The sequence below is a fragment of the Leptinotarsa decemlineata genome, unplaced genomic scaffold (genome assembly GCF_025532065.1).
Source record: "Leptinotarsa decemlineata unplaced genomic scaffold, Ldec_3_MD MMD2_tig00027589_RagTag, whole genome shotgun sequence".
NCBI lineage: Eukaryota > Metazoa > Arthropoda > Insecta > Coleoptera > Chrysomelidae > Leptinotarsa > Leptinotarsa decemlineata.
In genome coordinates, this window is record NW_027412722.1 from 184,935 (window position 1) to 196,519 (window position 11,585).

General features: G+C 33.0%; 1 protein-coding gene across 1 annotated transcript; it reads right to left on the reverse strand.

Moving 5' to 3' along the window:
• Positions 1 to 4,796: 4,796 nt before the first annotated feature.
• On the reverse strand, positions 4,797 to 9,519 carry LOC141486984 (putative fatty acyl-CoA reductase CG5065). Its single transcript, XM_074185586.1, has 3 exons — positions 9,289 to 9,519; positions 8,879 to 9,118; positions 4,797 to 5,070 (listed from the first exon to the last, which is right to left on the reverse strand). Exons 1-3 carry the CDS (start codon positions 9,411 to 9,413, stop codon positions 4,797 to 4,799), a joined length of 639 nt encoding a protein of 212 aa, XP_074041687.1. The 5' UTR covers positions 9,414 to 9,519.
• Between the last annotated feature and the right edge of the window lie 2,066 nt (positions 9,520 to 11,585).

Genomic DNA, 11,585 nt, shown 5'->3' on the forward strand with positions numbered 1-11,585 from the left:
GTTTGTGTTTTCTTTCATAAAATTTTGTTTCCAGAAGAATAGAATGATTATATTCAAATGCTGTAGTTTTTAACAATGAAAAAATATTTTTAGGTCCTACAAGAGTAACTTGTACAAATATTTTATCTTTTCCGTTTTGTTTTCTCTTCACAAAATTATTTCGTAATTCAAAAAACTTTATTGCGAGATTTTCACTAATAGTTTTACAAAAATATATATATATATATATATATATAATATATATATATATAATATATATATATAATTATATATAATACCGTATGTATATATAGAAGAGTAGTTTTTTTGGAGATTCGATCTGGTTAGAATAAATATTACTCTTTTTAGCTGCCCGAGCTTTCGCTAATGTTTATTAGCTTTATCGAGGGCTGTAATATAAAAAGGACATAATAAATATATATAAAATATAATAACGGATAAAACAGCATACCTGGGCTATGTGAGGATATTTAATTTGGAAATTAGCGAAAGCTCGGGCAGCTAAAAAGAGTAATATTTATTCTAATCAGACCGAATATATATATATATCTTTTGGGGCTCCTGGATGATGAACCACTTTCAGCGATCTTGTGTTTCCAATTGGGTCTGCAAATAACATTTAGGAAATTAACAGTGATGAGATAATCATGTAATTCATAAGCTTAGAGATGAAGTCATTGAAAAAGTTAACAGAAGATAACAATATTCTTCAGTTAATGACTGAAAAATATTTTTTTCCAGATCTCTTTTAATTTTTGATAAGAATAATTTATAGCAGTTTAAATTCATATGTGCGATCATTTAATTATAATGATAGTAATAATAATAATAGGTCTTTGTTTTCATAAAGACCTACCTATATCAGATATATACATAGAGTAACACCAACAGGTGTTTCCAAACTTTTCCGTTTGATAACGGCCATCTTGTTGAAGCTACATCTGTCAAATTAGTTGTCATTTATTCAGTATGTTTTGCCATATCATCATGGACGTATATAACATTAAACAAAACGTGCCAATAACAAAAATTGGTGTTCTCCTATGGATATCTGCCGCACGTACCTACAAAATCGTAGGTCTCATGAGAGAACGTTTTGGTATTTTTACTAAAAGTTGGACATATCATATGCACCTCCGGAATATTTTTATTATTCCGACTCCCACTCCTGTGTATGTGTTTGTGGAGTTGCTTCCGGACCTTGTCTGCAGGTGGTACATATAATACTAAATCAACTGCAGGCATAGCTTATGTCTGGTTAGAATTTTTTTTCAGGAATATTCATACGGTTCACCCTGTCTGAAATGACATCCCAGCAATGACAAACAAGGAGCTAGTACTCCGAATCCGGTCTGTCGGCGCCGTCCTTTCATGAGTCTCGCCAATCTTGGAGACAGGAAAAAGTCACAGAGGGACAAAATCTGGTGAACACCGTGGCGAAGGCATGATTACGGTGTTGTTTTTGACCAGACGAATGAGCAGGTGCATTATCGTGATGCAAGAGCCATTAATTGTTTTTCCACGATACCGAACGTTTTCTTTATATTGCTTCTCGCAAGCGGCACATTAATTCAAGATAATACTCCTTATTGACCATACTACCACGTAACAAGAACTCCTGATGTACTACGGCACGGTAACCGAAGAAAACTGTCAGCCAAACCTTGGTTTTTTATTGAACTTGGCGTGTTTTTTGGTTTTGACTCCCCTGGGCTCTTCTATTGGGACGATTGGACTTCGGTTTTGATATCATATCCATATACGCATGATTCGTCACCAGTTATGACACTTCAATGCCAATCTGGACCGCTGTTGACGTCATTCAACAATACTTGAGCGATGCTAATGCGACGATTTTTTTGGTAAAAAAATAAGCAATTCTGACATAAACCTCGCTGCCTCATGATTTAACGATTCTCCATAACAATTTTCTTCACTTTCTTAACGTTTTCATCGGTTGTTGATGTGCTGGGGCGTCCAGGGCGAACGTCGTCATTCACACCTTCTCGATCATCTGTGAAAAGCTTGTACCACTTGTAAACATGTTTCTGACTCAGAATACATCGCCGTATGCTACTGTCCACACTTCAAGTGTTTTTAAGCACTCAAGCCAATTTTTTTAAACAAAATTTTATGCGAATTCTTTTATCCATTTTTTCCGATAGCAGAAAATCACCGAACAAGCAAAACACTTCTAACTTTTATGCCTCTCACCAACGAACTGAACATGCTAAACAGCTGAAACTAAACATATGCCCGAGACAAGTGTAGCAACATAAAAAAAATCGCTAATCGAATCTGCGTAGCCCGCGAAATTTGGGCATTCACCTTATTTTTTCAACAATCTACGTGAAAGCACTGAATAAGTAGAATTCTGTTGGTACATAGAAGAAAATATTGTATGATGCTACACATGTTGCGGTTTTGTTAATTGTGAAAATCTACAACTCCTACTCACAATAAAGTGCTACTTGAAAAACTAGAAATATTTAATGCTTGGTACGATTTTTTCACTTACCAGTATCAGAAATATATAGTAACATATATAAAAGCATGGATTTCCAAATTCATATTATTTTTGAAAAGCAGTATGAAATCAGTCTCGTGATGGTGTACAGCGAAATAGTTTGAACTATTTTCTGAAACCAAAATAACCTGAAAAAATATTATCTTCTTGAAATAATGAATATTGAGTTACACTCAGCTACAGTAACACTCCTACAGTATCACTGTAGCAGTCTGTGGTTATAGAAATTCAGAGGTTCAATTTGATATCATCTTATGACAGGGACTAGAACCTAACTCTACTGGGATAATTCAGATGAATGTATAAATCAAATGAAACTCTCCAATTCTATGAACAGATACAAGACACGGAATTAAAAACGAATTGCTACAGATTCACATAACCTCAATAATCATCCAATTCAAACTCCAAGTTGAATACAAACAATGTATGTATATCATGAGACATTTTTTATTCAAATCGAAATATTATTTTGAATAGTAGTAATTTTATTGAAATCGAAAAGAATACGCGACATACAATTAATGCATCTAACCCCCTCAATTGAGTCGGGTAACTTAGGCGCTGGCTCTGCGGTCTCATGTTGAGGCATGATAGAATTCAACAATGGAATATTATTGTGGAAAGATGGGAATTCAATCATTTACGTAATCTGTTCATATATTCAACCATTGTGTCTTCAATAATGTATATTTTGTTGGTGGATCTTTGTGATATACAGACGTGTATTCACTCCGTAAAAACTTGACAGCAATCTAGCCCCTAATCCCAAAGTCAAATTTTTTGTTCGAAGTCAAACTCCACGTTCAAGATGAACGTCCTTCAAGATCAAACCTCAGGCGTCCTTTGAGGTCAAAACTTAAGGTCACATATCTGAGACAGACTAGAATATCAAGGCAAACAGCCATGTTCAAGATTATATGACCTTGCACATAGCTCAAGGTCGTGTGACGTCAGTCAAGGTCTATACTAATAATGACGTCACAGTGATGGGGAGGCCCAGAACCGGCTGTAATTTCCTACTACTTACTAGTTCAGTAGTAAGTGCTTTCCAACAAAAATTCTCATTGGAATTTTTCGCTATTCGGGTAATAAAATTGATTGAATTTGATAGTCGATATTTTGTTCTTATATCGATTCATTCACCTAAGACTATTTCAGGAAATAGTCTCGTGATTTTATCATGCAGCAACATGCTATCATGGTATTGCTGAATAGCAAAGTTCTCGTAAAAATTGGAAATTCATCCATAAAATTTTGAGGCATACCACTAGAACCGGAAAATTTTCACAGATTTATGTCCATTTTTAAAATAAAAACTTATTTTTGAGAAATACAATTCGAGCAAACAGCAATTAATGAAAAAACTCATTATACTGATGGTTTGATTATGCTAGTTACTGTCATGGTATTGCTAAATAACAAAGTTTACTAAAAAAATTAATGTAATGGATAAAATTTTTAAGTGAATTGAAGGGGTTATATTTTTAGGAGTGATTAATTTTTGGGAAAGAAAGTTTTTGGCTTTCTACTACTCCATTTTGATACAAAAAAAAATATTCCTCTTATTCCGTGACATTCAAAATTCGTAATTTATGAATGAATTGTGTGTATTTTCTATAATGTTATCCAATTTGGTACTGAAGAGCCTTGGGGCGAGTGTCTTAAGGCGAAACATCGGTGTATACCAGTGAGGGTGACAGTGTTCCATGTAAGTGCAATTTATTACCATTCATTAAAAGTAGAACTCATATGAATGATATCTGATTCCACAACGGATGTTTGAAATACAAACTGAGTAGAGAAAAGTATCTTCTGTATAATTCAGTGTTCATATAGAAGTATTTGTTTCGAAAGAATTTTTTTTCATTCGTGTAATTCAATGTTTATATGAAAGTAGCTGTTTCAGGAGGACTTTCTCTCAGTTTGTGTCTGAAAGTTACTTCTTTGCATGATCTACACTTCCATGTATAGAGTTACTTATTTTCGAATTGATTACTTCCTTAAGATTCCCTCATCCTTTTTTGTATCAAGATGGAGTAGTAGAAAGCCAAAAACTTTCTTCCCAAAAATGTTTAAGTCTTGTGTCATTACTTTCGAAGAAACTGTTATTCAACAACGCAAATAGTTATTTTTTCAACACCGATAAAAATACACACACATATTACACATCAATAACACATCGAGATAAAAATGTATATATCTTTCTTCGCTAATTCGATACCGGGGAAGTATTGCTTGTTTTGAATTTCCAATAAGTAAAGAAATCTTACCTGTACAATTTCGCCCGAGCTTGTGGAAGACTACTAATATCATCCTTGAGGACATACTGTCGGACTCCTATCATGAAATTTTTGATATACTGGTCCCAACTGAATCCGTTACTCTCGCTTATATTTATTTCGAATTCCCCTCCATCTTTGGCAGTATCGATCGCATTTTGAAGGGTTTGCATCGTCGATACTTCAAAGTTCCATTGATTCGTGGAGAAAAAACTACCCGCCTGCAATGCTTCGTGAAATTTGCGACTTATCTTCAACATTCTGCAAATTCAAAAGAAATATTTAAGTATGGTTGATATTTGTTGAGGATTTAGTTTTGAATGCATTGTTCAAAAAAGAAGCAATTTATCTAAAATAACATTTCAAGAATCGAAAATTTTAAAACATTTCTTAAAGTTTTGCTAATTGTTTTGAATTTTATTTATTCCCAAAATCATAACAAGATATATATATATATATATATATATATATATATATATATATATATATATATATATATATATATATATATATATATATATATATATATATATATATATATATATATATCCTGAAACTGAGAGGCTTAGGTACAGTCACTGATATCGCTGTGATCTAACCACAAACTACTTACTGTGGTTTGTGGATCTAACTTCTAATGAAAATAAATTTTGTTACGCCGTTGGTCTCACTACCGCGGAGAACTGCCACTGAGCGCGGTGCTGTACCGTGACGTCACACCTTCTCCGCGAAACAAGTAAAAAGTTTCTCAAACAGACGAAGATCGCGTAAGAACTAGGTCGTGAAAATACTAGAATACGAATGATATATCTACTGATGATTCGGTCAGTCACAGTAGAAAAACAGTAGGCTGTCGTACCACGTGATTCGCCTGAGTTGCCATATAAGTTCACAAAAAGTAAAATTCACTAAGTTTCAAGTTTAAAGTTGTATATATATATTATATATATATATATATATATTTTATATATATATATTAATATATTATATATATATATATATTCCTGAAACTGAGAGGCTTAGGTACAGTCATGATATCGCTGTGATCTAACCACAAACTACTTACTGTGGTTTGTGGATCTAACTTCTAATGAAAATAATTTTTGTTACGCGTTGGTCTCACTACGCGGAGAACTGCCACTGAGCGCGGTGCTGTACGTGACGTCACACCTTCTCGCGAAACAAGTAAAAGTTTCTCAAACAGCGAGATCGCGTAAGAACTAGGTCGTGAAAATACTAGAATCGAATGATTATTCTGATGATTTCCCGGTCAGTCACAGTAGAATAAAAAAGTAGGCTGTCGTACACGTGATTCGCCTGAGTTGCCATATAAGTTCACAAAAAGTAAAATTCACTAAGTTTCAAGTTTAAAGTTGAACCTAAAAGTATTCCGAATTTTTACTCGGAATTTGACAAAAATCTGAGTTTAAAATCGAAATTTATGAAATTTCGTTTTCAAAGTTAGAAGTGGAATTCGAATGAAATTAGAAGTTTGAGAAATAAAATATGCACAAAAATTTTAATTTTCGATCATTGATATTAAGAGTAATTCAAAATGTCATTTTAAAACTACCAATTCAATAATTTTGTAGCATTTATTGTAAATAATATTCAATGTATGATCAAAAAAATTCAATAAAACAAATTGGTATCACTGATTATTAACATTCACCTTTCCAACTCTACAGCTCAAACACTGTTGATCGTAGAGTGTTTGCTTGACGAAAATTGTTTTGAAGCAAATTTAATTTTACAAAAAAAAAGTCAAAACCGAAAAATCGATGTTGAAGCTGAAAAAAATGTTCTGTGTTATTTATGGGAAATCAAATTTTTTAATGAGCTCAGCCTTGAGTGACTTAAAAATATTCCATTGAATTTTTTTTTCTATAAATTGTCAGATTTTTACTTAGCACCGAAAACAAAAAAATCGACAAAAAATGAAACACCCTGTGTTTACGCAGATATTTTTATTAAGTACTTTTCTCGGTTATTCACATTTTGTCTTCAATCGGGACCACCTGCCGGTACTGACGATGCCCAGCGGTCTACCGGTGGCCCTTCAATCGAAATCATGTGAGAATAATCAGAATATACTTATCTATTTATCATTTATGCATGATATTATTTTCCATATATTTATATATGGAAAATGCATATATATATATATATATATATATATATATATATATATATATGCAGTTTTATCTTCTTGTTTGTTCTTTTAAACGGTTAGGAATCACACGTTAAAAGGTAAGACCTCGTTAATCCTTAGCTCGCACAAGTTTCGACTTCTGAGGGTTGTCGTTCGTAGGGGTGCGACAGCTGGTTAACGGAAAAACAGAAAACAGATTAGTGCAGGTATTTGTCCTCTTCTTCTATCCGGGTGTCCCTTTAAATTTGTCTGTACTTGGGTTACACCAGGTAATATCCTTTGTATTGGTGTTTCTTTAGGTTCATTGTTTCTAGGAATGTGTATTGTATTCATAGTATATCGAATGTTAGGTCTTGTTGTGTTTTGATTTGTATTTGTTTCTCGATAAGTGAATTATGATTTTTGAATTTATGGATGTTTAAGTTTACCCAGATGTCCTTTCGGTTTCCTTTATTGACTTGTTTTATGAGTTTAATGTTTTCTCGCAACACACGCCATACAAAAAAAAACATAACTTTCCTCCACCAGAAAGTACAGTACAAACAAGTACAGTTTTTTCAGCTCAACAATTCAAAATGAAGTTCTTCGAAATCGGAGAAAAAATGCAAATTCTAGGGGGAGGTTTTTATCATCTCTTACATTCCTGTACATAACCATCTGAGGATTTCAACATGCAATATGTGAATTTAATGGAGAGAAAAACCAAGCAGTCATCAGGATGAAAATTAGTTATGAAGGATATCATTGTTGACACTTTTTAGAATGTTTTGTTTTCCAAATTGATAATTTTAGAATAGAAAAGAATAGACATTTATTTATACTGAACAATAAACAGAATGGTTTCCACTTACATGATGTACAGTTTTTTCAAAAGTTCCTTACATATAGTATTCATTGAATACCATTGATACAGTTAAAATCTATATAAAATATTACAATATGAAACAGTAAATAATAAAATGGCCGTAAAAAGATTCAGGCACATTTGAGCGTTCGGAGAAGTTGTCCCTTTGTAATACTGAATATATCCAGTTCACAGTTTCTCGCCATTGTTCGAAACATTGTTAAAGAGGAGACAACTTGTTTGAGATACGAAATAGATTGTCTCTTCTTCTCAGTCTTATGTCAGGTACAATAAAATAGAGAATTTCAGATACTTTCAGTTTTCAGAATGTTAAAAACAAAAATTACTTCCAAGGACTCACGGCGGTCTTTCAATAGTTGCATGTTAAATTCTTGTAATTGGCTAGAATATGATATAAATAAAGGCCAAACATTGTGTTTTATGAAAAAGAGTGTTCTTAATAATCGTTTCTGGACTTTTTCTATAGTTTCAGAATATAAAAAGGTCTTTGGATTCCAAATGACATAACCGTATTCCACCTTAGAACGAACAATGGAGTTAAAGAGTAAAAAACAAGTATCGTGATCTTAGATCACGGCTAGATCTTAAGATGAAGCTCATTTTTCTATAACATACCAAGTATTCAATGTGCCCAGAGAAACTGAACACACCAGTAAAAATGATCCCGAGATCTTTCATCTCATTGATTCTCTGTAAATTGGTATGATTAATGAAATAGTCCTTGATAGTAGGTGACTTCTTTCGTGTGAAACTCATTATTTTGCATTTAGCTTCGTTGAGAGATAGGTCAGATACTGAAAAGTAAGCAGATAGATTATTGAGATCATCTTGAAGCATATCAGAATCTTTTTCGCTTTCAATTCTTCTAAACAGCTTGAGATAATCGGCATATAGGAGAAATTGAGAATGCCCGATATACCGAGAAATGTCATTAACAAATAACACTAAAAGGAGAGGTCCCAAAATCGATCCCTGCGGAACTCCCGAAGTAGCGGTGAATTTGAAGGAAGATACGTTGTTAAACTGTACGAACTGTATTTGGTTGTACTCACATTGGTTTCTGTCCAGTGGTATATAAATAGATATCCAAAATAGCAGATGGAATGAAATGAAACAAAGTAGCGTAGAATATATGCATCGTTCTGTTGGTTCTATAGGTAAATCCTGGGTACCAAGTCACATACTTGCTGGGGTACTCGATAGAATATTTTTCAGTGAATTTTTTCATCTCGATCCAGGTTAATGGATTCGTTCGCCCACTTGTGCAGTTGTAAACTCTCATCGTATTCGACCTTGAAGAATATGTAAAAGAAATTGCGAATACTTATAAAAATATAAGATGATGAACTAGAATGATCTAGAACTCTATTCTTGAAGGTGTTCGGAATTCTGAATGACTGCATATAGAAAATTTAGTAGGTAATTGATATAGAAATATTTATTTTGCCATATTTCAGATTACCTCATTGCAACGGTATGCCAAGCTGCAGTTATGAGGGTATTAACAACTATATCGACAGGTATTACATCTATTTTATATTTCTCCTCACAAATTATGGATTTGATTGTACCTCTTCCACATTCCATGAATATCCCTGTAATACCACTCACGCTGTCTACCCACCCAGGGTACGGTTCTTTCCAGGCTGCTGTTACTGAAAAAGAAATGCGGAGACCGTCAGTAAAGTTTCAATTTCACTCACCATCATTTTGCGATAAACTAAATGTATCCTATGTTTCAGTTACCATCATTTTTTTATTAACTCTGATTTTCTTGTTCACTTTATACTAAAAGTTTAAATACTACCGATTTTGTGTGGAAAAAATAAGAAAATGTCTTGTACTATACAGGGTGTAACTGAATAAGTGTAAAACATTCAAGGAGGTATATGATGGAATCGGCCGATACTTGATGAAAATCCATAACTAACGTATTCCAAAAACACTTTATTGTGAGATTTTCACTAAATTGTACTAAAGTGTACTGGTACAGATACGTAGATGATATCTTAGTATGTTTTACTGGTACAGATAGGCAATTAGGCAAATTCATTAAATATGCCAATTCCATCCACCCGTCAATAAAATTCACCACTGAGAGGGAGGTAAATAATTCAATAAATTACCTGGACTTAACCATTACGAAAAATAACAATAAACATGAGTTTGCAATTTTCCACAAACCATCGTACACGGACATTATCATACATAATTCCTCCACACACCCGTACCAGCATAAAGTTGCTGCATTCAATAGTATGCTTCACAGATTATTGAATATTCCACTGTCTGATAGGGATTTCCAGAAAGAGCTGAATTTGATCAAACAAATCGCGATTAATAACGGTTATAAGGTCGATATTGTAAGCTCCATTCTTTCCAAAAAACGACAAAAGCAAGCCATGGATCTGGTCTAACCATATTCAAGATGCGATAACGTTAATTATAAGACATTGACATATGTGGGGGAACCAAACAGGAGTATTGCCCGTTTTTTGAAGAAAGAAGGCGTAAACGTAGCTTATAGAACGAATAATAACCTAAGTAAATTTATTAAAAACAATAAGGACAAAACTTTGGTGTCGGATAGATCAGGGAGTATATAAGCTGACTTGTGGCTCTTGTCCAACTGTACAACTGTATATTGGCCAAAGAGGAAGAAACATTTTTCCAACGAATTAAAAAACATACGATTAGTTTTTAAAATAGTAAAGACCAATTTCCACATTTGCAAACCCATAATCTTTTAGAGGCATGAAGTCAAACATGAGTACGAGGTGTTACATTTAGAAGAGAAGAGTTTGAAACTTAATCTTCTAGAATGTTTAGAAATCAATAGATTCAGGAATTCGGGGTAATTTACTGAATGATCAATTAGAACTCAATAACTCTCCGTTACTGAATATATTTTTTCAAATGTGAAAATGGAACATAAGTGCAGGTAATTTAATTCGTTAGAAACTCAGGTAAAATATCAGCTACTTAAAATTCAGGTACTTCGTTTACAGGTATTTTGATTTCAGGTACTCCATAAACTATATTTATATATATATATATATTATATATATATATATATAATATATATATATATTTAGTATTGAATGTGTAGAATTAGTTGAAAGACACGCCAGATGAAGCCATTGTATGGCGAAACACGTGTTGCGTTTTTGTAAAACAATTTAGTGAAAAGTCACAATAAAGTGTTTTTGGAAACGTTATTCAAGGAGGTGATTCCTCATCAAAAAAAGATAGGATCCTTCATATAAACTTCATTGGAACATCCCTTGTTAAGGTACAGCCCTTAAAGGTGGTACATTAAATTGTATAACAATTTTTTTACAAGCACTGACTAAAAAGTTACAATATGAAATTAACCTGACGTTTATACTACCAAAAAGACACTAAGCCAGTATTTATATGGTTTACCCCATGATTATATGGTTACCCCCATGGTTGTAAGGGGTGGAAAACGCAACCCCTAAAATTTATTTTCAATCTAACTTTTTGCCTAATTATTTGTTTACCATTTAAAAATTCATTTCCGGTAGCCTGTTTCATTCTAAACAAAAAATGTCTCTTGGGTTTTTTGCCCAAAATAAACTAGTTCGCAGCAAAAAATTATTTTACGAACAACTACAGAGATACATCGTCATAAATGCGAACTGGATTTATTGTTATTTTGTAGTTAGTTCCTGCATTAACACGGTTGAAGGGTAATGAACACACAACATGGTAGAAATCATAGTAAATGTTCAATAT